The 26,646-nt window shown below is 47.2% G+C and overlaps 1 protein-coding gene and 1 long non-coding RNA gene across 2 annotated transcripts; one reads left to right on the top strand and one right to left on the bottom strand.

Moving 5' to 3' along the window:
* The first annotated feature begins 111 nt into the window (after nt 1-111).
* On the top strand, nt 112-4,618 carry LOC112478369. Its single transcript, XR_003045812.1, has 2 exons — nt 112-422; nt 2,764-4,618. It is a non-coding gene; the product is annotated as an uncharacterized LOC112478369 (long non-coding RNA).
* Nucleotides 4,619-6,241: 1,623 nt separating this feature from the next.
* Nucleotides 6,242-24,510, bottom strand: ZNF605 (zinc finger protein 605). The gene is made up of 6 exons (XM_006909959.3): nt 24,269-24,510; nt 22,573-22,682; nt 20,394-20,552; nt 16,546-16,666; nt 16,221-16,313; nt 6,242-12,736 (listed from the first exon to the last, which is right to left on the bottom strand). The coding sequence occupies exons 3-6, from the start codon at nt 20,406-20,408 to the stop codon at nt 10,944-10,946; spliced, it is 2,022 nt and encodes a 673-aa protein (XP_006910021.1). The 5' UTR covers nt 20,409-20,552; nt 22,573-22,682; nt 24,269-24,510; the 3' UTR covers nt 6,242-10,943.
* Between the last annotated feature and the right edge of the window lie 2,136 nt (nt 24,511-26,646).

The following is a 26,646-nucleotide window of genomic DNA, read 5'->3' as shown; positions in this document are numbered from 1 at the left end:
CCGGCCGCCCGCCGCGGCCGCTGTCAACAGACATCGCGCAGCCCTCAGCTGATCCGGAGGGCGGGGCCAGCGGCGTCCGCGCCCTGCGATTGGCTGGCGGTGGCGTCCCGCGAGCGCCGCGGCTAGAGTGGAGCCCGGAGCGGCCATCGAGAGCGGCGCGTGCGGGTGGCGGAGCGTGCGCAGATGCGCGGCTGCGGGCCCGGGCGCCATCTTCCGTGCTGGCCGGGACGACCGTGTCTTCCGGGATCCCCAAAGCAGCTGCGGTCGGCTCCATGTTCAGTCCGGGCAAATGGGACGGGGCAACGCGGGGCCTGGGCACCGACGCAAATTCTGAAAGCCGCGTCGGAAGCGCGCAGGTGCACGTGAAGTTTGCAATTCCGACAGATTCCCAGGAGAAAGTAGGAGTCGTGTTCAAACTTAAGGTACATTTCTACCCCATTGCCATAGCGCCGCACACGACTGCAAGTATCGTCATTTCAAGTCAGTCCTATCCACTCTTACGGTTTAATGCGGGGAAAAACAATTCATTTCTTCTTTCACAAGAGCCGTTCATTTTGTTGTATCGCACAAGGAAACTGTTACAGATTACTAAGTATTTAAATATAACCTCCCCAGGTTGGATCCTAGGTATACGGTGATTCCTCTTTTTACAAGAGTGATTTCGTCTTGAAAAATGTTCTCTTCGCTGTTGGATAATATGAGGCCATTGTTGATTTTCTTGGATGTAGTTAAAATATCGTGGTTATGTAGGAAAATTTCTCTTTTTCAGAGATAATACTAAAATTAGGGATGATATGCCGCGATCGTTGTATTTTCTTTAACGTGCTTTAGCAGAAGAGTAGGAGATGAGGTAAAATAGAAGCTACTGTTACATCTATAATTAGCGCTTATCTGTGCACTGATTGTTATTCTGCATACTGTGTGAGCGTGATTTCTACGAGGAAAAAATACTGCCCATGATGAATTAATTAACTTCAGTAGAAAATATAACTAATGATCGTTTTAGGGGGAAACCCTTTTTCCATTTATGAGACCTCAGACAACATCCATTTAAGTTAACACAGCACCAACTTTAAATACAAGGTCGTTTGAATCATTTATGTTAGTTACCGTAACTAAGCAGTTTGTATTTGATAATTAACCTTGAATATGGCTGTTTATATGAGTCTCTTTTTGTTTTTGAAGCTATTATATTTTGTACTCTTTTTTAAACTGAGGTATGATTGACATGACATTAGTTTCAGGCACACAATCTAGTGATTCAGTATTCGTGTATATTGCAGAATGATCACCACAGTAAATCTAGTTAACACCCATCACCACACAGTTATAAATTTTTTCTTTGATGGGAGCTTTTAAGATCTACTCTCTTAGCAGCTGCGAGTTATGCAGTACAGTATCATTACATAGTTCCCATGCCGTACGTTACGTCCCCAAGACTTATTGAGAACCGGAAATCTGTACCTTCTGACCACCTTCATTCCTGTTGGCCATCCCCCACCCCAGCTCTGGCAGCCACCAGTCCGTTCTCTGTTGTCTATGAGCTCCATTTTTGTTTTGTTTTTCAGATTCCACATATGTGAGAATGGCCTAAACGCCCATTTCCTGATGGGGTGGGCGGGGCTAGGAGGGGCGATAACTTTCCTGTCAGCGCTCTGTTCCGCTGTGGTGTTAGTGGCAATCTTATGGCGGCGGTCACTTTTTGTGCAAACTGGTGGGAGACCGACGGTGATATTTAAAAAACCTTACTTTCCACACTGCCAGTTCTGCAGTGTAGTTTGGGGCATTACTCTTCAAATAAGCTTCATCCCTGCTTATCCAGGCCGTTTCTCAGCCTCAAGAAAAACAACCAAACAATGAGTGGGGGAAGGAAGGCATGCCAAGGTAGATGGAAGGCTTATTGATTATAACAATGAAATTATTGAATGAATGAAAATTATTGGCTAAATGGTGAATCAGTGAAACAAGGTGACACGTTCATGTCATTTCACTGGGTGAGGGGGACAGTGCAGGGATAGTTGGAGGGGATCTTGTGTGTGGGGATTTTATGCAGATTAGTAGTTTCCTGGTGTGTGCAAATGGTGCCACCAGAGCAGCAGTCATGCTGCCCTCCTGAGTCCTCCTGAAACAGGACCACAGCTCCGGCTGCTCGCAGAGTGGGGACTCGGAAAAGAAAACCTGAAGTTTTGCCAATAAACTTGGCCATTATTACCGGTAGGTAAGGTACTGCGGTGGAAAGATGATAATACAGTTTTACATGTTGAAAAAATTTATTAATTCATAGATACCTATGAAAATCTCCCCAATTCCTATATTTATAGAAATAGCAGCTAATGAAGTAAGGGGACATATTTTTGTTAAAATGTAAGCAAAAGTAAAATGCCATTGCTGAGAGGCAAATGTCTCAAATGACAATTGAAATCGTTGGCCACAAAGAAAAGACGCAGGTAGATTTGAAGTCTGTAACCTCAGTGAGGCGTTACATGCTAAATTCTTTACCTTGGTGCTATTCAGACTTGTACAATATTTCACATTCAACCAGTTTTGTTTAAAACATTGATCTGTTTGTTTAACTAATAGGAAGTATTGATCTGTATCTGACATTATAAGAAATATCTACTTGAGTAAATGTTATTTCTCTAGTCAGTGGACAATCGTGAAAAAGTCATAGCTACAAAGATTAGGACATTAATAAATATAGATCTTAAAAATTGTAGAAGGTACAATTACGGTTTGTAGAGTTTTTCACTGTAACTTTTGTAGACACCCAACACTGAAGTGACACCCAAACCTCAGTAGATCTAGCAGCCACCCTGTCAGTGTGGACCCTGAGGAACAAACTCCGTCTTTCACTGGAAGGTTTGGTCCAGCAGAATTCACGCAGTTCAGAATGTCAGTCTGCCACGTGGATTTTCTTCTCTCATCCAAAGAGACCTCCCAGCACTACTGTTAAACCGACTCTGCCTCAGATAGGGGTGGTGCAGAGGGTGCATCATCATGCATGGAAAGCGAATGCCACTTGGAAACTGAATTTTAGTATTGTCAAGTTTTGAAATACTTGACCTTCTCAAACTGTGGAAAATCACGTACCTCTGTCAGCCTCAAAAATAAAGAACAAAAAGACCCTAAGGAGGCAACCGAATGTCACATAGGTCCCTGTAATGTCCTAGGGACATTAGCGAAAGGTGAACAAAGCCCACAGCTTAGATACTTGTGTTGTGCCAGTGTTAACTTGCTGTCTTGCGCAGTTCGTCCTCGGGGTCTGCCAGATGGTAGCACTAAGGGGAGCCAAGGGAAGGAGATACAGGAGCTCCCTAATTTTCTAAGTCTAGACTTGTTTCAAAACTAAAAGTTTATATAAAAAAAGCAATGATACACATAATATCCAATGTGTTTTTTTAGTAGATGTTAAATGAGGTGGCATATGAAGTGTTTCATGAACTAAAGCTGTACGTGTTCATACACACCGACAGCATATGTCATCATCAACATACTTGTCAGTTCTCGTGCCAGCCACTCCTTGATACTTTGGACAGACCGTATGGATTTCTGACAGTCTGGGCCAAATCCAGACTCATGAATGAGCACAACCGGCAACGTTGGTAGTCAATAATGGCTTATTCGTCCATAAAGAGTAATAACTAATGCCCGACATGGTATTAGTGATAAGGTGCGCTTTGTGTCTTGAACAAAGGAGCAGCTCTAAGGTCTCGTTCCTTACTCGGTCAGTTAAAGTCTATGTACAGGACTGAGAGAGTAATGGCTAGTTTTGATGACCCTTTATGCACTTGGCGAATGAGTTTGTGAGCTGTCACACAAAATGTTCTCTACTCGTATCTTCTCTTTAATGAGAGGTTTACATAAAATTGAGGCCACTGGTCTTGTGACAAATTAAGACAAGTAGAAGTACTTCTGTAAGTGGAGAAAGAGCCTTAATCCTATTTGTTGGGCTCCTTTTGAGCGTTTGAAGAAGTCAGCAGACTGCCAGCTCTGTGGCCAACAGAACAGCAGCAGAAGTCAGCACAATTCAGAATTTTTACCTCGCAGGGGAGAAAAGTCCAACTCAGGATTTCCCATAGATCCCGCTTCTGTTCTCAGGAGAAGCACGTCATGGAGGGTGTGGGTGCAGTGCACGGCACTGTGGCCGGTGCAACTGGTGTCAGATGGGGACCTGCCAAAAATGTCCAGACACAGACTCCATAGGACCATTTAGTGGACATCCTAAAACTGGTCAGACCAGAAAATGAGCATGTAAAGTAAAAATGTGTTTCTCAAAAATGTCATCTGGGTATGTAGCAGGATAAACTGCCGTTGGAAAGCATTTGAAACCAGAACTTCCTGGCTCTGGTGTGGAAAAGAAAGAACCCCATGGAGTGTCAAGCATGGCCTCATTCCCACGGTGGTGAAGTCCTGCGGTGAGGTTGTGACCCACCCCTTCCCCCTGGCCACAGCATGTGGCGGGGACCAGAGGGAGCCCTGGCTTACTGGGTGTCATTTCAGAGTGCTCGAGACGGATAGTAGTGATGTTTGCACATTATAATACTGAATTGTTCACTTACAAATAGTTAAGATGGTACATTTTGTTATATATTAGCACAATAAAAAAATGAAAAAAAGAGGCCTGTGCACTGTTTTTTTAACTTTGGTCTTATGAAGAACCTGGAAATAGCTAAGGCAGCTGCCATACCTACGTTAGTCAGAACTCTTGGTTGCAAAAGACAGGCTGCAACCAAAGCAGAAAAGAAAATAAATTGGGGAACAAACAGAAAATCCAAGGGTGGAGATAACCTCAGGGGCAAATGGATCATACCTCAGACGACACCGCGGGGACTGTTGTCCTACCCACTCACTTTTCTGTTCCTCCGCTTCATTTTGTCTCGGAACCCTTCGCCCTGAAGACGAGGTTCTCCCTACAAGTAGGACGGACAAGAGCAGCTCCGTTTTCTAGTTTTAAAACCCAAGGGGGTGCCACTCCTCCCAGAATCTGTTCACATAGTCTTGGAAATACACTTCTTGAGTCACGTGCCCCGGACCTGGGCAGTCACTGTGGCCGGAAGGACAGACTATGGCTTTGGTCAGCAGGCTAGGCAGTTGAACTCGCAGTGGGGAGGGGAGCCCCTGATTCCCAGCTCGAGGGACAGGAGCGTGGGCTGGGTACAGTAAGACCACTTACTGTCGTCCCGTTTTAATGTCACAGACTGGGAATCTGGAGCCCCCGAAGCGCGCTATGTCAGAAAGCACACCGTAGTGAGATGACTAGTGGCGCGTGAGGGGCGCCCCTTGTGCTCCCAACTTTCTCAGAACCTCAGTGTTCCTGGCTTTAGACTGTGAAATTCGTAAACGCAAGGACTTTGAGCTAAAGAAATTCGCTGTTTGAAACAGGGAGGAATACAGCCTAAATAATAGCATCGTAAAGGGCGCTTTGCTTCTAGGGAGGTGGAGGGGCTCAGGCCCAGTTCCGCCACCTGGTGCACGAAGTGCCTTAGGGCGAGCGGTGCGCCGACCGCACAGAGAACACGTAAAGCACCGAGCACAGAGCTGACCTCGCACAAGACCCCGAAAGGTGGCATGGCGTCAGCGTGGGGCGGTGGCTTCTCATTCTCATCAGAAGCCCTCTCGACAAGGCAGAAACTGCAACTTTACACGTACACTCAGGCATTGAAGCAGGGACCTGACGCGTACGCTAGTGGGGTGGGAGGCATTGAGACAGAGGAGGCCGGGGACACCTGTGTCCCCAGGCAGCGCACCAGACGCGGGTACGCGGAGTCCAGGCCTGGCGCTGCCGCCGTGCCGTCTGCGGCAGGGGATTCAGCGGGGATTCTGATGAGGCGGTAGTGCCGAGGGTCCCACCTGTTCGGTCCTGCCGGACCCTCTGCAGAAGGCCCGGGCGGTGCGGGTAAAGCTCGCGTGCTGTGCCTCCTGTCTGCTCCTCTTCCAAACTCAGTTCTTGGTCCGGCTGAGTATTCTCCTCTTTTAAGCCTCAGAGGGTCGGCGCCCCCAAATTAAGTCCGCAAAAAGCAGCTGTCTTCCCTCGGCAGGGACCTCAGCTCCAGCTGGGTGAGCGAAGGGCTTGGCAGCCCATTGAGTCGACGCCAACGACGGCACCGAGCGGTGCTTTCCGCTTTATGTCTAGGTGCATCGGGTTTTAACGGGACCGGCGAGAATTCAGATGCAGTTTGGGAAGCTGAGCTGGGGGGAAGCTGGGGTTCCCTGTTCCCAATGACCACACTCACACGCATCATTCGTCAGGCAGTTTACTCGGCAAACGTGGGTACAGAGTTTCAAACAGCACAGAGGGAAGTGTCAGCAATCGGTCTGACCTGGCACGCCCCCCGGGCACCCTGATCTCCACACAGCAGCAGCTCAGTGCGCCTCACAAGGAAGAGCCGTCCGACCTTCGTCATCAGCTATTTACCCCACCCTGTACGGGACGCACGGCTGGTCTCAGATCTCAGGCACCATCGCTCCACACGTTCTGCTTCATACAAATGTGCTACACACAGGATGACGGTACGTAACGTGCGCGTGCCCTCAGAGCTGCCCTGTGACCATGCTTTGGGGATGAACCCATGCTGCCATTTCGATTGCTGCAGTGGCAGCAGTCCATGGTTTAATTGTCACCTTCTCATGATCAACAAACACCAGGAAGTTGACCTGCTTCCCCCTTCTTTTCTTAAGTCTGAGCTCGATGGTTTTTTTAAGTAAATTTAATGATAGGGATGCTTCACGTGAGAACCTCAAATTACAAATGTCACTTCTCCCTTCCTTTCATCTCGGCAGTGACTTGCTTCTAGAGCTACTGTGTCCTTGTTGGGCACCTTTAACAGTTTATATATTGATAAATACCTAAGAATGATTTCGGTAATTAGGCACTAAGTAAATTTGGTATTTCCTGACTTATTTAACCTTAACATTTTGAAAGTAACAGTCTCAATGACAAGATGTCAAGACTACCTGGATACAATGAACAATAACTGTGACCCAAGTTGCAAAGAACCCACAAAGGAAAGAATGGTTAGAAGCATCCCCAGATTCATAGATTTGGTCTCAGAACAAACTGACTTATTGAGGCATGTGCGTTGATGTGGCGATGGGGTCTGAGTGTTGGGAGGTGACTATACAACTCAGGGGAAGCATACTTTAGATGTAACTCACTTAAATGTCATTCTTTTGAGGTGACCGTGAGATGTCACACCGCCTGCTTCTAAGTTGCAGACACGCGTTGTGAGATAACTAAAAATTTCTAAGATGAAGACAGTGAGAATGGCCTTACCCGTCACTATGTGGCAGACAAAAGGGGCGGGGTGAATCCGATGGTGGAAACCATTCTACCACCACGTTCAAGTCACACAGTGCCACTGCAGAGAAGCCACGCAGGCGACTGTCACTATGCTGCATTCCAGTCGTGCACGAGTCTCAAACTATTTCATTTGCTAGCTAATTCCTTAAAGGTAGGACCTGCGTGAGACACAAGTTCATTAACACACACTACATTGTGAATGGTGCCTCCTGGAGTTACACAAAATGGAAAACCTGTATGAAAAGGTCCTTGGAAATGCAAGTCCAGCCGGAAGGGGAGATCCTGCGGTGCAGCCTGATGCGATCCTCCCTCCAAGGGAGGCTCACCCGCCCGATGGAGAGACCTGCTGCGGGGGAGGCTGAGGAGAGCTGAACTTGCTCGGAGAGGTGTCTGACGAATGACAATATGGTGCTGTCTGCACTGGCCTTCTCTGAGAGTCTGTTTCAACCTCACTGTGCTCTGTGAGCTTATAGGTGAAGCAACTCTGGTTTGATCTTTGAAAAGCTGATGTTCTTTCTGGCATGGTCTGTGATGGGAACTGGTGTCCCCTTTGAAGGGGGCTCTCTGTAGTCATGCTGACTACTGAAATGAAACGTGTTGTCCACGGTTACAGTTGACATGAATCACACATAAAAAAACAGCTGAATACAGAACGAGGATATTTTTCAATGAGCGTTCTGGGAAGTGTGGTCCATCCCTCCTTTACCGCTCGGTAATGGGTCACCATTTTTTTCTTGTCCACATGTAACATAAATGACAACGCTCTCTGGTGAGTTGTTAGGCTAACCCAGGGGTAGCGTAAGCCTTGGTGAAGGATTTGGTTTTATCACGGAAGGAGGGTTAGTAATAAAACCGCAGCACCCCCCGCGGTCACAGACAGCAGCGACCGCCCGAGCCTTTGACGTTTGCAGCAAAACAGAACGAAAAACACAAAGAACTTCGATATTGGTGGTAATTTCTACTGAGTTGTTAAAACGCAGAGAGAAAAGCCTGATATTTGAGGTGGGGGAGTCCTGAGAGATGCCAGTCTGTGCCCTATCACACACAACTGACGCTCAAATTTAAGTGCGCATCACTTAGTATGCGGCACAGAAAAATGGTACACTCCGAGTACGAACGCGGGACGTGGAACAAAAGGACTTCTTACAGATGGGAGTTCGGGGTTATGGAAACCAGCCGGGGATGGCAGCGCAGCCGGAGGCAGTTATCACCCTTAAGTCCGAGGGGCACGGGGAGGGGCGGCGGGAACGGAGAGCCGGGCCGCTCAACGGGAGCTGCGGCCTCCCGGGGCAGACGCGGCAGCCTCCCCGGGCTCCCTCGCGTGGGTCCCGGGCTAGTGCCTGCCACGTCCACACGAACGAACGCGGAAACGCTAGCGAAGCAGTCCGCGGGGGACGTGGCGGCGCGGAGAACGGGCAGCACCTGGCCAGGTCCAGCCCAGACAGCTCATGCCGGGCAGCTGCTACGACACAAGTCGCCCCGGCCGCGGAGACAGGTGCTGGACGTGCGGTCTGTGCAACTGTTTTTGAAGACCCATACTTACGGGCTACACTTTACCTCCAAATACAGCACAACCCCAAATACGCCATTTCTTGGGCTTTAACCAGTCAATTATCTTTTTAAAAGGCTTTAAAATGAGAAAAAAAACTTTCCTATTTACCCACATATTCACCATTTCCAGAACTCTTCCTCGCCTCCTGCAGATCTCAGGTCTCCACTAGGTGTTATTTTCCTGCTGCCGTCGAATTTCCTTCAGCGTTTCCTGAAGGCAGGTCTGCAGGTGATAAATGATCTGGGATTTTGTTTTTCTGAAGTCATCTTTTGATTTCATTTTGAAAGATGTTTTTGATGGGTAATAGCACTCTAGGTTGCAGGGTTTTTCCCTGCCAATAATTTAAAGATGTCACCCCACTGTCTTCCAGCTTGCACAGTTTCTGACCAGAAGTGTGCTGTCATCCTTTGCTCTGTGTATTTTGTCTTTTTATCTCCAGGTGCTTTAGAATTGTTCTCATTGGTTTTCATCAATTTGACATGACGTCCACTGGCAGTTTTCTTTATTTGGGGTTCTTTGAGCTTCTTGAGTATGTGGAGTCATACTTTTTGCCATATGTGGAAAATTTTCAGCCAGTATTTTTTCAAATACTTTTTTTTCCTGCCTCCTCTCTCTCCTCCTCTGAGACTCCAGTTACACATACTACATCACCGTAATGGATTTCCTATTCTCCTCTCCCATCTTTTTCCTCTGAGTACATCATTTGGATTTGAGTATTTTTTCTTCTTATTCTTCGAGTTCATTAGTTTTGTTTTCTCCTATGTCTAATCTGTTCTTAATTCCACCCACATTTTTTTTTTTAAGTTATTGTTCTCATCCTGAGAAGTTAGTTACATTTGGGCTTTTAAAAATATACCTTCCACTTCAAGTTTCATCAAATTCACATTTTCCTCTACATTACCTTCATAATAGTTAGACACCCTTGTCTACTAGTTCCAAACACTTCAGTCTCTTTCTGCTGACTTCCGGTTACAAGTCACACTTTCCTGCTTTTTTGCATGCCAGGCAAGTTTCTGGGTGCCAGACATTGTGGGGCCGGGGCAGCTTTTAATCTGGGGCGAATTATCCTCACTACTAAGGCGACGGTCTGCTGGGAATTCTGCTCGATGCCCATGTGTGAAAAGTGATGTCCACACTGGCTGGTGGAGGCGTGAACTATCCTCAGCCCTGTGCTGAGTCCCAGCCTCCTCTTCCTGGTCTCAGGAAGTTTCCTTTCTCACATATGCAAATCTGTAATGGGCCGAAGAACCAAGGCGGGTCCCTGACGACTCCTGCAGCTCTCTCCCTAGGGAGCTCTTCCTCTCAGTACTTTTCTCTGCAAGTTCTAGCTACTGTGGCCTCCCCAACTGCCAATTCAGCGAGACCACGTTTGTTCCCTTCCCTGAACCGCAGCCTGGAAACTGCCGCCACTTTGTCCACCTTCCGCCAGGAAACACAAACCTGTGCTTGTCACATGTCTAAAAGTCATCATTTCATATACATCTTGCAGCTTTTAGCTGCTTAAGGCAGGAGGGTTAATACAGTCCTGGTTATACTACCATGGCAGAGAGCAGAAGTCTTCGCACTTAAAACACACCTGCCGTTTTAAAATGACTATCTTATAATACTATGTATACGACAAACACAACTTCCTTATACAAGTACTTCAATGAGATCATGCTTATCGAATTCTTCAAATTCTTATTTTGCAATCTGTAATACTCAGCATTCCCTCTATGTATGTATTCTCTAGCATACTGTGAGTTACCCTTCCTTAAATCTTTCTCTCACTTGTCATGACAATAGTGTCTCCCGTGTTTAGGTAGGTCATCTAAATATTTAATGAGCTTTCACTTTTGACCGAAAGGTTCTATACTATCACAGTACAATTCATCAATGTTGTAATAAGTTTGTTTTCTGAGAGAAGGCTTTCTTATATTGTCTACCTAAAAATTTTCCCCTTTCTGAATTCTGTTTTAGTGAGCTTTGCCAATAAAATTTTTCAACAGTCACTGCATCGATAGAGTTTCTCTCCTTTGTGTGTCCTCAGACGTGTTAAGAGGCACGACATCTGCTAGCGGGCTTTCCATACTCACTGCTCTCATGTGGTTTCTATATTATATGATTTCTCTGGTGGATCACGAGCTGTGACTTCTTGCTGAAGGTAGTCCCGCATTCACCGCATCCATAGTATTTATCTCCTGTATGAATTCTCTGATGCCTCATAAGGTGTGACTTTCTAGTGAAAGACTTCCCGCACTCGCCACATTTATAGGGTCTCTCTCCTGTATGAATTCTCTGATGTATAATCAGCTGCGCCTTCTCGAAGAAAGCTTTTGCACAATCACTGCATCCGTAGGCTTTCTCTCCTGTGTGATTTCTCTGATGCTTGATGAGCTGCACTTTCTGAACGAACGCCTTCCCACAGTCGCCGCATGTATAGGGTTTCTCCCCTGTATGAATTCTCTGATGCCTAAGAAGCTGTGGCTTCCAGGCAAAAGCTTTCCTACATTCACCGCATTCGAAGGGTTTTTCTCCAGTATGGGTTCTCTGATGATGAATGAGACTTGACTTCTCACTGAAGGTTTTCCCACATTCACTGCATTCATAGGGTTTCTCACCTGTATGAGTTCTCTGATGAGATATCAGGCTGGATTTCTGGGTAAAGGCTTTCCCACACTCACTGCACTCATAAGGTTTCTCTCCAGTGTGAGTTCTCTGATGTGTTAGGAGCTGTGACTTCCCAAAGAAAGTTTTTCCACATTCAACACACCCATAGGGTTTCTCTCCTAAATGAAGTTTTTGATGTCTAATCAGCTCTGATTTCTTAAAGAAGGCTTCTTCACAATCACCGCACTGGTAGTTCTTCTCTCCTGTATGAGTTATTTGATGTCTAACAAGCTGTGGTTTTCTAATGAAGGCTTCACCACATTCACTGCATTCATAGGGCTTCTCTCCTGTGTGAATCCTCTGATGCCTAATGAGAAGTGAGTTCCTGTTGAAGGCTTTTTTACACTCATTGCACGCATAAGGTTTCTTCCCCGTATGAGTCCTCTGATGAGTAATGAGCTGTGACTTCCAAAAGAAGGCCTTTCCACAGTCACTACAGTTATAGGGTTTCTCTCCCGTATGCGTTCTCTGATGTGTGATGAGCTTTAATTTCTGGGAGAAAGATTTCCCGCAGTCGCTGCAGCCATAGGGTTTCTCTATCGTATGGGTTAGCTGATGTCTTTTAAGCTGTGACTTCCTGCTGGAGGCTTTTCCACACTCGCTGCATACATAGGGCTTCTCTCCCGTATGAGTTCTCTGATGCAGAATGAGCAGCGACTTCCTACTGAAAGCTTTGGGACAGTCACCACACCCGTATGGTTTTTCTCCTGAATGAGTCCTTTGGTGAATAGTGAGCAATGACTTCTGCGAGAAGGCTTTTCCACAGTCGCTGCATCCATAGGGTTTCTCTCCTGTATGAGTCCTCTGATGTATAATGAGCTGTGACTTCTTGTTAAAAACTTTTCCACATTCCATGCATAAACAGACTCCTGTATGTGTTACATGGTTTGGAATAAGCCATGACTGTTTACTGCCGGCTTTTCTACATTTATTGCAGTCACAGCATTTTATTCCACCATGGGTTCTGTCGGGTTTGACACAGAATAACGATTTCTTATTGAGCTCAAGTTTCTTTCTTCCACAGTCATTTTTTGGAATAAGAAAATCAAAAGGGTGTTTCAAAGGTTTTTCATCAGTGCCACATTTATAGGGTCTCATTCCTAAATGAACAGCGTTAATGTCTGAATGAAATATTTTCCGAAAAACATCATATTCATGGACTTGCTCCATACTTTTAAGCTTGTCTTGATGATCCTGGTGCCGCACTATGAGATTATTATCTAGCCAGAGTTCTTCTAAAAAGGAAAAAAAATGAACCATACTGTGTCAATCTCCCAATGATTATGCTTATTAAATAATACTTCTGAAATGGAGCCTCTGATCTCAGTCCCCCCGCCCCCACCCCCCAAAAAAAATCTCCTAAATAAACTGCCTACTTATTGGGTACTAACATCTTTAACAGAAATGAAAACATTTTAAATTTACAAATGTTTATAAACATGAATTTTTAAATAAGGAAAGATGAATACTCAAGGAACAGTGATCACGAGATAACAAAGACTGGAGCAATTTCTAATGGAAGACTGGGGTGGTTAACTTACTTATTCAGCTTTAATCTACTGATTATCTACCGTGTATCCAGAACTTGTTAGTAGCAGAAGCTCAAGGAAGAAGACAGGTAAGCAATGCACCATCAGAGGGCTTACAATACAGAGAAGACTGAGAATAACAAGTCCACAAAAGAGCAAGATCACACGCATTGTTGAATGCTATGAAGGATCATAGTGAACACAGTGCACAGTAAACGCAGGATGTCAACTTTACACATGAAAGCTGAGAAACATTAGTTTTCTGTACGATCGTTACACTGAACAAACATTCTCATTCAGATCGTCACCTGAATCACTGGTATCGGTAACCGCGCCATCATTAAAGCGAATTCTTGGAACTATCCAAGAGTTCTCCAGAGTGCAACACTGATTTTTTTTTTTCCCGTTTTTTTCTTTTTTTGACTTTTTAACTGAATCTATAATTTACATATTGAATTATGTATAATGCTATTAATGGAAGTTATTCCAAACCACGAGAATTCTTTGCGTAAGATTAAGACAGAATAAGTACAATCGTTTCCGATTTCCACAATATTACCATGTATCGAATATTTTAAGATGATTTTTAAAGGTGTGTTTACTAGCAGTTGTGAGGTGATACCCCCAGGAAGTACTCTGCAAGATGCAAGATTTGGCAAGATCTCACATATAAGGCAACTACTCCTCTTCTGTGGGATCATCTGTTTTTTTGGCGGGGGGGTGAGGACCAAAAACACTCATCTAATTCTCAGACATATCAGAATTTCAGAGACCCAACTAGAGCTGCTGATATGAAGGAGACTAAAAGATCAACGTTTTGAGCTCGAGTGGAGATGATAATGCTATTTATTGAGATGGAATAGAGTGTGGAAACGAGTTTGGCGATTAAAAGCAAGAGTCACATGTAGACATGAGATCCACTTGAAGAGTTTATAAAAAGTTGATTCATGAAATTTGAGAGTAAAGAAAAATAAAATTTTAAGTTAAAATCAAATTGAGAAATAAAATATATATCTAAATTGATAAAGTAAACGATATAAAACAATATTGAAGTAGTTCAACTGTATCAAGAAATCTTTAAGAAATAAAAAAGAAAGTATTGTTATTTTGGAAAACAAATGGACCATCTTTTATTGGTGTTCTCTTCGGGACGGGTACAGGTGTAAATTCCCAGTTATGTTTCTGTTACACTCTAGTAAATACTGCCGTCCTTTCATCCTATTTTCAAACTGATATTCCTACTTCCAGTCTTGCTCCCTCCCCATTCTAGTCTCCACGCAGCAGCCGGTAATCTTTAGAAAATGCAATCAGACCTTTCTACTCCATGGCTTAAAAAGAAAACCAAAACCTTTGAGAAACACGAACTTTTATCGTGGCTCTCGCGCCCTGGCATGACCTGGTTTCTTCCATCCTCGCTGACTTCCCCTCACAACGCTCTTGCTCATCACTCCTCAGCCACGCTGAATTCCTTACCATTCCTCTGACCCTTTTCCTGCCTTACGACCTTGGCATTTGCTGTTCCTCCTATCTGACGTGCTCTTCCCAGCTTTTGGCGTGCGTGGCTCACTCAAGTCTCAACATCGTTTTAAAGGCACACTAACGAATATCCTATTTTCTTCATAGTGCTTATCGATAGGTAACCATCTCACTTCTGTGCCCATGAGAACGTAAAGCCCCGGGGCAGGGGCCAGGTTTGTATTTTTCAGTCACATAACAAGCCCTCAATATGTGTGGGACAGATACGATTCACTTGTCTCTAAACTTCTAAAGCAGTTCCTTTCTCTAGCATCAATCCTGATAATTAGCTTTGCATTTTAACATAAATGCTGTAAGTTCAAATGTGGAATTATTGAATATTTTATAGTTTTGAATTTTATGTTAAAATTCTCTGGTCCCACAAGGTTAGTTCGTGACTCTTATATTCTCTCGATTTCTCTCATTCCACATAACAGCAGCGGTTTTAAAGGGTGGAACACAGAATTATATTGACCGCTTTCCTAAACTTCACATACGTAGCCTAATAATCCATGTGAATGGTGCCTAGACATCAGTAATTTGATAGACTTCTCAAGGTTAGATGAAAACCGTTGTTCTAAAGAAATATGTGATGAATAAGAAAGTTCCTGCCTGGCCCCACAACAAGTAATAATGAAATAGTTAATAATTATACATCACGAATGCCATAGAGAACAGAGAAGAAGGCGTTACTGGCCATCTTTCAGTGTGGGAAAAACCCTAAGGCCCAATTAGGAATAATTAGGTTACGGAATTCCACGTAAATCCTGTAACAATGCTAAATGGGCAGAGGTTCCGGAAAAGGCCGGGAGACAAGGTCCCTTCGCTAGAGGTGAAAGAGCTCACGCCGAAGAGAGGCACACGCTACGATCAGAGGCCATCTGCAGAGGAGGAATGCACGAAACATTCTGAGGAAGAAACCAGAGCAAAAGGAGCTGGAAACGGAACAGATAAAATGTTGCGCCATGAGGGTCTTCGACATAAAGGGGAAACATCACGCAGCCCCTAATGAGGGCCTAAACCCCAGCAGACTATCTGACGGATGACCGAGACGCTTTAGAGGAGCTGAGCACCAGCCGCATCAGGAAGGTGCCCGGGAGGCTGACTGCAACGTTCCGGGTCTGCAGCGGCCGCAAAGGGGCACGACCCTTCGCTGCGTTAAGGGGGTCATCTGTCGGCCTGGAGCCAGGGATTCACCTTCTACTCTCTGTGGGTTTACAAAAGAAATCTAACTCGAGAGAGAAAAGAAAAATAATAAAGGAAACTCAAAGGTAATCCGTGTTGCCTAAAATGAGAAAAATTTGATTTCTTGAGAGAAGAAGCCCGCCTTTGCAGGCTGGAATGGGCGGGAGAGAAGAAAGGACAAAGGAAGCTAGGAAGAGCCTTATCCACGAAGGCAAAGGCCTAAATCACCAGCCACCAACTTGTGGCGCTACGCAGTGGAGAGGGGTACACTCCAGCATCGACTCGACGCAGAGAGGACGCATCCTGATGTGGAGACCAGGATACAGAGCACTTTGAAAATCATGAAGAACTATGTCACCAGTCCCGAGTCTACTCGAAAGATTTAGGAACTTTAAACACAGTTTTATAAATAACATTTCAAAAGTGCTAACCTATCATCGAAAACCTGGATTGACATTCACTGTAGGCCACACGCCTGATTATTTCTCACCTGCGAAGCTCTGACTCGGGACCTCCGCATTTATCATCCAGGGCTCTTCTTGCTCCAGCTTGAACACTGCACCAGGTTTGAGAATCTGACAGCCTGTCGATTGAAAACACAGGGCCTGGACACCACTGCCTGCGGGGTGGGGGACTCTAACTATAGGGAGCTTGCACCTACGAAGGATATGAAATAAAGCATGCGAATAGAAATCCTTCAGCAGGGTGTATAAATCGAAGGGTTGGCCATCTGACGCTGAAATCCACCATCAGTACAGATCTCGGGGGCCCCTCAGTTTTGGGGCACAGGCTGCAGCACGCGAGGATGTTCTTACCCAGGAGCACGAGGTTGCTGTAGTTCTCCAGCATCACGTCTCTGTGCAGGTTCTTCTGCGCAGGGTCGAGTAGCTGCCACTCGTCCAGCGTGAACTCCACGGCCACGTCCTCGAATGATATCTAGGGAAGCGCGATCCCGTTAGACGGGCAGCGACTCCGTGTAGAATGCAGCCTTCCCTCTCTGCGGTGGCAGGCAGCCTCGACGTTGGCCCCACTGACCTCCGACTCCCAGTCAAGCTTCTGGCTAACCCTCCCTTCCTGAAGAGGGGCTGGACTTACTGACTCACTTCCACTGGATGGAACGGAGCAGACAGAAGTGATAACCGTCACTTCCGAGATTGGTTCCAGAAGGATGTACTTCCACTCTGGGAACCTCTCTTGCTCTGCCTGCTGCGAGGCAGCCCTGTGGAGAGGCCCAGGAGCCAAGGAGCCGGGCCCGCCCACGCCCCAGCAAGTGAACTTGGCTGGGGCCGCCCTCACTATGGCGAGATGAGCACAGCGCATCTCAACACTGTGATCGCAGGGGCACAGTGGAACCTGAACCAGAACCGAAAGGGTAAGCGGCCGGCAGATTCCTAACCCACGGAAACTGAGATGAATGTTTGTGTTTTCAGCCACTAAGGTTTGGCGTAATTTGTTACACAGCAGTGGTTAACTAATATAACATCCTCATCATGCGCTGCACCCTTAGAAACAAAAATGTTATTAAAACATTTATCACTGTGACTTCATTCATCTCTCCACCTATCTATTCCCTGAAAGAGACACTGAAATCGGCTCTCTTTAAGTAACCACAGCGTTTGCCCGGAAGGTGCACATGGGATTTGGGAACAGTTCTTCTCTGAGCACCGCTGCCCCAGGCCTGGCCTGTACCTGCTACATGACAGACTGTTTCTCAGTCCCTATCAAAACCAGAAACACATCTACAACTCTAAAGCACGCCGCCCCCTCTGGTGTCATCCTGTTCCCAAGTAGGACCATCTCGCTAGCTCCTTCAGGTATCTTCTAGAACACAGATATTGAGCAACTGAGGCACCCAGAGCCAGAACAGGTGCTAGAAATATGAAGATGAGGAGAAAGAAAACATGTTTTTAGATACTCTGTCTTTTCAGGCCGGAGGCAGTAAGGTGTTACATGAAAGAAGGACATTTAGGCATGGGATAAAAGGCAAAGGAACTACAGCAGCGAACGCAATTTGGAAGAAGAACAATGTGACAGGACTCACATGACCTGATTCTGTGACCTCCCATGAAGCCACAGCACTTAAAACAAGCTGATGTTAGTGAATAGGTAGGCACGTAGATGAATGGAACAGAAGGGAGAGCCCAGAAACAGACACCCTCAAATACGCTCAGTTGATTTTTGACAAAGGTAAAAGCAATTCTATGCAGAAAGGTGTCTTTTCAAAAAATGGCGCTAGGACCACCGTATACCCATAAGCAAAAGAATAAACCTGATGCCTCACATAGAAGTTAACTCGAAACGGATCGCAGACCTAAATGTGAAACAGAAAACTATAAAGCTTCCAGGAGAAAACCTGTGTGACCTTGGGTGGGTCACACAGGCAACAAAGTTTTAAATACGACACCCAACACATGGTCAGTCTAAGAAATTAGTATGTTAGACTTTTTCAAAATTCAATTTTTTTTTCCTCTGTGAAAGACATGGTTAAGAAAAAGAAAACATGAGGCACAGACTAGGAAAAAATATTTGCAAGTCACTTATCTGAGAAAGCATCTCTATCTGGAATATATAAAGAGCTCTTAAAACTCAACAATAAGGAAACAAACACCATTAAAAATGAGAAAAATAGCGTAAAACACACTTCACCTAAGAAGATATATGCGTGGAAAATAAACGTTATGAAAAGATGTTCAACATCATTTGTCAGTAAGGAAATATAAATCCAAAGTATAAAAAGATACTATTACATACCTAATACAATGGCTTACATTATAAAAAAACCCCAAACTGACAAACGCCAGGAAGGGTGCAGAACAGCAACGCTCGGGCACTGACGGCGGGACCTCAAAAGGGTATAGTGACTTTGGAAGGTAATGTTGAACAAAGACTTGCCACACACCCCAGTAATCCCCAAGTGAACTGAAAACACACGCTCACCCGAAAACTGGATGCTATGAACACAACTGCTAAAAACTGAGAGCACCCGAGATGCCTTTCAGAAGCGAACGGAGGAGACAGGTGCGTCCCCACAGTGGGATGCTATTCAGTTACAGCACTCGGCAATAGGAAGGAACAAACGTGGGTGGATCTCGAAGACATGAATGAAAAATGTCAAGATCAAAAGGTTACATACTAAGGATATCATTACATGACATTCTGGAAAATGCGAAACCGTAGAGATGGAGAAGCGATCCGCTGTTGCCAGGGGCTAGGGATGCAAGAAGGCGAGACTCCGGGGTTTCTCTGGAGAGAGGCGCCATTCCGAGCTGTGACCACGATGGTGATTATGTGATTCACATACAGTTTCAAGCTAAGATGAGGCTCCACCTGGCAGGCCTCATGGGGGAAGCTGCCATCCACACATTGGAGCTGGGGTGCAGCCAGGGCCCTCACTGCAGGCTCGGAAGGAGCTGCAGTCCAGGCCGCAGGCCCTGGCTTCCAAGATCTTGTGCGGCCTAGGTCTCCTCATCTGAGCCTTTCTCCGTGCCTCTGCCAGGACCTCCCAGTGGGGTGGGGGAGGGGAAGCTGGAGACCTTTCTGTTGTGACCCGGCCATTCCGCCTCACCCTCCTCCTAACCAGAGTCCACCAAACTGCAGGAGCCTTCATTCGGGGCTGCTGGGAAGTGAGCTGACCCCACGTCTGTGCTGACCTGCCTCGCCCTGACCAGCAGCCGTCCCGGAAACATGGAACGGGGTGGCAGTCGGCGCTTTCTCGTGTCAGGCTCCTGCTCGCACCATGGCGGCGTGCGGTTAAAGGCTCAGCAACCTTCATTTCGGCTGCTGCTTTAACTGGCCACTCTGACGCCTCAAAACAGCTCGGCTGAGCTCCTGACATGGAACTGTGCATCGAGAAAGGGGTTAGAGTCAGGATAAACGACAGAATTTTCCAAAGAAATAAACAAAGAAAGGGAGGTAAAGGAGGGAAGTCAGGTAAGTGGACAGGAACGGCTTGGAAAGGCGGAGGGATGCTGCGGTCTGCTTCCTGGGTCAGGAAGTACGGAGACGGGGCTGAAGGCAGATGCCCTGCTTCTGCCAACCGAAGCAAAGGCATCTCCACTGGTGACCGGAACTCCAAACGGGCGGATGTCACAGGGCCGCCCGAAGTTCCTACAATGGCCAGTTCCGCCAAGTGGCTTGGGTTTCTTTCCTAAAACCAGAACTTAGGCAGCACGTGTCCCCAGGCCCCGTTTCTGTCCTCTGACCAGCGTGTTCTCAGTTGTCCTTCACGTTCCCGCCCCTGGCTTATGCCGAGGAACTCCCTAAGACAGCTGTAGGAATGCGTTCACTACAGGCCTGCTGCGCAGGGCTTCGTCCACAACACCGGCTACGTAAGCAGCTATCGACACGTCTCGTACGGAAGCATCGGAAAGCTCTGCCTCTACCGAGGAACTGCTCTGCCTTTCCTAACTGCTCCTGTCCCCTCGGTCACGGCTTCTGGGAAGAGCTGAGCAAAGCCTGCAGCTCAACCCTAACAGTGAAGGACCTCGTGTCTTACACATTCGCGTGCCAGCGTTAAGCCTTGTATGATTCTGCAACCCGCTCGTGCTTTTGACATCTTCTTTCCCAGGTTTATTTTTCTCTGGTTATGATTTAAATGTATTTAGGCTTTGCCTTTGGTTTAGAGGTTTCTGCACGCCTCATCACATCCCCACAAACAACTCACCTGTGACACGATCATTTTCTGCTGCTTCTGGGACTTCCCTCCGTCTGGACGCTCTGGGATGGGCGTCCGGTCACGGCGTGTCCACGGGGAATGCGCCTCCGGCCCTGGCGCCTCTCCTTCCTTATTTCGCACGAGTCATCTCGTCCTGACAGCCAGGTCCTGGAGATGCAGGAGGAATTTTGTTTTGGACAGTGTAATTCATCTGGGAACCTAAATCTTGGTTCTCTCTTAGTGGGAACTCAGACGAGTCGTTTGCTGGAGTCCAACCCAGAGCAGGATGCAGTGGGAGCCGCTGGGCCTGACACTGCACCCTGCTGCCCTGGCTCCCGCTGGGACATGCCAGATGAAGCACTCGCCTCACTAGTCCAACTGAACACACCAGAGGGGCACCAGCACACGATGGCTCTGCAGAGGCACTGACAAAGTCTGAAACAACAATCTTGGCTCATCTGCAGCCACATTTTCTGGGGGCACCTGAGTGAAATCGCCTTCATCGGTGCCATCGTGTAAAATGCACTTTGTTTCCAGACAGGCTAAACAAAAAGGGGCTTTTAGCTCAAGACAGTGACGCAGCCTGAGGTGCTGGCTCTCCACTCCAAATCAGCCCTGGGGCCCAAGGGAAGCGTGGCTCAGAGGAGCTAACAGAACAAGAAGGGGGATGGGCAGACAGGCTGTGCAGAAGCTGACCACCCGGTGTGACAGACGGCAGCAAGAAGGGACCTAAGGAAACCTTTAATGTCGCTTCTTTCTCAGCTCATACCACGACAGATGCTCCCTGCCCTGTCCTCAGAAGTTGGCAGGAACAGCTCAGGCCATGGGTTTCCAGGGGTCATCGAGGCAGGTCAAAATCCTGCTGTGTGACAGACCATGGAAACAGCCAGGGCTGCCCACTGCCTTGGGCATCGACTCACCTCTCCCTGCCCTCCGTACCCAGGGACCTCTCCACAATCAGCTTCTTTCTAAGGGTCTCTGATCCCCGACCTGAGGACCTGCTTGGAGGGGTGGTGGGACACAGGGCTGTCCAGTGGTTCTGTAGGGTCCAAGCTGTTGGCCCTGGGGTCCCTTCCCCACTCTCTGCTTCAAAGGCCCAGTCTCAGCCCTTCCCAACGACAGTTACCAGAGTTTGTAGGAGACTCGCTAATGAGCTCAGAGACCTCTAAGGGCAAATATAAATTAACAATAAGAAAAAAACAGCCTGATTTTTCCTCGTGTAAAAAAGGGAAAGAAATCTGGCAGGAAGAAAGCACATTGTCTAAGTCAGTGGTCCCCAACCTTTTTGGCACCAGGGACTGACTGATGCTCCTATGAGAATCTAAGGCCTGATGGCCTGAGGTGGAGCTGAGGTGGGATGCTGGCGCTGGACAACGCCTGCCAATACAGATGAAGCTTTGCTCGCTTGCCCACTGTTCACCTCCTGCTGTGCAGCCTGGTTCCTAACAGGCCACTGACAGGTACCACTCCAGGTTGGGGACCCCTGCTTTCAAAAACATGTAATTGTAAATTCTTTCTCTGCCCTTTTGAGATGCTTGTGACTCTTTTCTAAAGCTAAGTAAGCCCTTTCTAGTTTAACCCCAAAATGACATTCTTTAGGACCTGGGAGCCAGGTCCTTGATCATCCAGGAAGACCCGCCCTATCTCCCAGTCTCTGTGAAGGCTGGAGCCCAACCAGCCTGACTCTGGCACCTAGCTCCAGGTTGTCAAACTACCTCCCATCATAAAGAGATGAAAGGTTGGTTTTTCCTTTGGATAAAGGCAATCAACTAATACAGATGGTCACCCCACTTACCGGTAAATTCAGTATAAACTGTGTGTGACAAATGTGTGTGTGTGATGAGTTGTTTCTACCTGTGAGCTTTCTTCTTTTCCTTGCAATCCCTAGCAGATTGCCTGTGACACTCATCACATTCTGGTTTAATTTTTGTTCATTAACAAAACTGTTTTCTTTCTCTTCTACTTTTGTGGAGCAGTTTTCTGAGTTTGCAGGTTATGGTTTTAATTATTTCCCTAACAGGCCAAATAACCAGATAACTGAGCACAACCACTATTTCTAAAGCTTTTTAAAAAGGCACAAATTGTATAACAGATATCATCTTTGGCAGAATTGCTGAGACAAACTAACCGATTTAAGAAAATTATAATAAATAAAACGTACTACATCTCGATGCATATAAATACTCACACTTTAAATGTTTTTGCTGTTCGTGCCCGGGCAACTTACGCTCAGCCACATGCGGGATCAGAGCCAAAATCTTCATGGGCCACAGGGCTGTTGCCTTCACAAGAATAAACCTGAAAGGAAATGTCCAAAAAACTCAGTACCTAGTGAACTTGGGGACAAGAGGGACAAATTCCAGCTTTCCTAGCAATCCTGCCAACTAAGGCTTGTCCAGCACATGTGGTTTCCGCCTGTGGTCTGGGATTCATGGCCAGGCACCTCCTAAGCTTCCAGTGCCCTGGCTCGGGCTCCACAGGCTGACAGGCTGGCTAGGAAGACTGAACATGGTGGACAGGTCAGTGGGCGCCTTTCCAGAAACCAAGTGAGCAAGGAGACACTGTGCTGCCTGCAGCAGGCCCAGGGCAAGAGGTGCTGGTCTGGAGGCTCTTGCACTAAAAGCTGGGGAAGGTGTCTTCAGTGTTCCAGTGAATGTAGAGAGATGGGCGGCAGTGTCTATTCATCTGCCCTAAATGAGGGGAACAGGTCACACCTGGTTTTTGCCCCAGGGCAGTTAACAAGAGTGGAGACAGAACATGGCTCCTTTGAGGCAGTAACTGCCCAGCCCCAGTGTTGGGCCGAGGACTGGACAGAGCTGCCTTTGTCACCACAGGCTCAGGACCCTCCACTGCTGTCAGCAGCGTGGAAACCAAACACCTGAATACTGCTTAGCATTGATCTGACCACATGGGGCTGCTTCTGACCTCATCTGAGAGCTTTAAATGTCTCCCTCTTTGTCAGTAAGAGGGGAGACAGGTCCCAATGTCCACAAGGTAACCAGGACCTTGTGGGACAGTCAAGAATCACACTCAGTCTGGAAAGACAGGCTGGATTTTGAATGTTGAACCGAAATAGTGGCAAAGGACACAGCAAGGACATCCAGGGCAGGAAGAGGTCCTAAATCTTAGAAGGTAGGTGTCTGGCCTAGTCATAAGTCAACAGGGGCATGTGTGAGTCTCATCCAGTCAGACAGGAACCGGGTTCTTTGCAGGAAGCCGTTTCCTGGGACACCGGGTGGGAGATTTAACTCTGTTTCCCGGGAGCACAGCGCTCAGGTCAAACGCAACACCGCCACAACCAGTACGCCGTCCAGTCAATGAAAAATCCGCAGTCCGACGACGCTGAGCCCTCCCTGTGCCCATTCATTCCTACCGGCCCGAATAGCCAATCCAATGGCATCCAAAACACTGACCGTCAGCTCTCGGTTATTCCAACAAGGAGCCGGTGGCCGGTATCCCCAACGGCTCACGCTCACCCCACTCACTCCAGAGGGCAGCCTCCAGGGCTCCCTCACTCCCAATTCCCTCCGCCTCTCCCCCACAACGGCCAACCCCACGAGTCTATGGACTGCCCCCCAAACACCCCAGAGGCCCATCACCCGATTAATCCCCTCCACTGGCTTCAAAACTGCTCCTCGCCTCCCAAGCGCCCAGTTATTGATTTTTACAGGCACTCCAACACCTCAACTCTCAGGTGTCCCAAAATGAATCAACTTCACGGTCTCCCTCACGGTCCCCTCATCACCCATCACCAGGGGCGGGCCAAGTCTCTCTCTTGACGCACACACTCACTGCCCCCCATTCCTACAGAGCCCCAGTTCCCTAACGCTGCCCCCCATCCTGCTCCCTCCCGCCCCCGCGCCGCCCCCCAACCCCCATCCCACCTGGACCGGACTCGGCGCGTGCGCTGCGGGGCCGTCCTCCCGGGCCTTCCTTGCGCCAGCTCCGGGGCCAGTTCCTGCGCGCGTCGCGGTCGCCGCGAGCCGGTCCGCGCCGGGATCACCGCGTGATGGCGGCAGTAGCGGAGGGTGCCCCCAGGGCCGCAGCCTCACCATCGGCCCCCCACCCCCAACACTTTTACCCCTTGGGGCCGCAGCACCTAAACTGACACAACCCGACGGCGGAAATGTCCGCGCGGAACTACATTTCCCAGAGTTCCGCGCGTCCCATAACCACACTTCCCAGAGGGCTCTGCGGTGCGCCTAGCTGGATTAACAGGTTGGCGGTTTGAAGCCCCTCTGCCGCCGCCTGGAAGTGCGAGAACCCACGGACGCGGGGTACCGTCTGTGCTGCCGCTCAAAATGTGTTTGTGAGCCAACAGTAAATGTGTCACCAGGGGAAACTTATGTATCATTTCCATTTTTGATTATAAATCAAAGTAATTTATAAAATGAAAGTATTATAGGTATGTTTTAGTTCATGCCATCCAACAGTGCAAGCAAAAGGAATACAAATAAAATTAGATATTTAGGGAGAAATTAAATCTAGTTATGGAAAGAGAAGGAAAGTAATGAATATGATAGCAGAACTTGAGGAATTAAAATAGGAAAACTAAACTTGATAAATCATTTTAAAAATAAATATAAAATACTAGAATTTTTTTTAATCAAAAAATGGGAGAATGTGACACGGATGGACCTTGAAGGCATTATGCTAAGTAAAATAAAACAGATAAATAGTATGTGATCTCATATGCATTTTCATTTTAATGTAGTTCACATTATTTTCTAATTTTCCTTTTGATTTCTTCTTTGAGAAGGGGTTACTTAAAAGCGTTTTTTAAATTTCGAAATCTATGGAGATTTACTGCATTTTTTTCTGGGATTGATTTCTAATTTAATTCCGCCATTGTTAGAAAACATTGCATGATTTCAACCCTTTTAAATACATTGAGAAATATTTTGTGACTAATTCTGGATAATGTTCCACGTGCAGATAAAAGTTATGCATATATAACATACTTTAGTGTTCTATGTCAATAACTTTGAGTGGATTCCTAATATCATTTGAGTCCTTTCTGTTCTTGCTAACAGTTATTTGCTTTTATCTTTAAATTTCCTTTGTTTTCTCTTGGCTTACTTTGGTGTTAATGGCTTTATAAGAATTAAATTCACTTATTTTGTTTTATTTTTACTGTTATAACTACTCGAGTTTAAAATTTCCTGTCATCACTGCGTTAAGGTTTTCCCATGAATTCTTACTGTTATCTAAAATTTTACCTGTAGTTCCCTATTTTATTCAGCATTTGAATAGAAAGTTTTTTAAAAAGATATTCAGCCAGAAAGTCCTTTTTAAATTATGCTATTTATAGTTTTGTTGCATTGTTATGAGAGATTGCTTGAGCTGTCTTGGACAGAGAGAAGTATGTTAATATCTCCTATTATTGGTGTTCTTCTATTTATTTCTCCTTTTATCTACTGTAGTTTCTCCTTTATTAAGTTGCTAACTGTATTATTTGGTGCACTGATTATCAAAACCGTTTCACGACCTTGGGAACCGCAGCTTGTAGCCTCACGGTGTCCCTCTCTGCTGTGCCTTGTGGTCTGCAACCTATCTTGACATCAAAACCTGAGCAAGCCTCCCCCTTCCGCCGAGGCCGAACTCTTCCCGGGACTGAGTGCGCTGTGCAGGAGTTGGGGTGTTGCGGAGTCCTGGGCGTACGTACCCGAGGCCACTCGTGGAACCCCGCCCGCCCGCCTGCCTTTCCCGTTAGGCTGCGCCCCTCTTCGCAAACTCGCCTTCGTGTTGGAAGCTGGGCCAGTTAGCGGAGTCCTTCGCAGAGAATTCTGGGAGGTGTAGTTTTCTTCTAGGGTCATCCCGTCCGGCGCGTCGACGCATGACGCACTTCCGGGTGCGCCGCACCGCGGCCGAGGTCGGTGCGCGCTTGCTGGGCTATACCTGGCTCGTCGTCAGTGGACGTGAGCTATTGGGGGACATTCTGAGTTTCAGTGGCCGTGGAGGCGCGGAGTTAACCTGGACCGGGGCGTCCACTGCAGACCAGCATCTTGGCCAGCGAACTCTCCACCCTTGGTCCGGGGCGTGGACGAAGTCAGCTTGAACTCGGTCCCTCCCGCGTCTGGGCCGCAGAGTGGTACAAACAATCGCTCCGATCCCCTCTGTCCAGGCTCGGAGGCCCAGTCCCTGCGAACTCAGCCCCGGGCCCTCCCTCTGTGGGGCGTGAGGTCCCTCCTGGGCGGGGCGGGGGGAAGCAGCAGGGCGATCCTGACGGGACGGTTCGGTTCTCTCCTCCGCAGCCTACACG

This window comes from Pteropus alecto, unplaced genomic scaffold (genome assembly GCF_000325575.1).
Source record: "Pteropus alecto unplaced genomic scaffold, ASM32557v1 scaffold213, whole genome shotgun sequence".
Classification (NCBI taxonomy): Eukaryota; Metazoa; Chordata; class Mammalia; order Chiroptera; family Pteropodidae; genus Pteropus; species Pteropus alecto.
Note: the sequence above shows the minus strand (reverse complement) of the source record. Positions and strands in the feature narration are given on the sequence as shown.

Coding starts and splice junctions, on each gene's coding strand:
- ZNF605 (XM_006909959.3), bottom strand. Junction 16,314..16,545: donor CAGCAACCTCGTGCTCCTGG/GTAAGAACATCC, acceptor TTCAATCGACAG/GCTGTCAGATTCTCAAACCT. Junction 12,737..16,220: donor CCCGAGTCAGAGCTTCGCAG/GTGAGAAATAAT, acceptor TTTCCTTTTTAG/AAGAACTCTGGCTAGATAAT.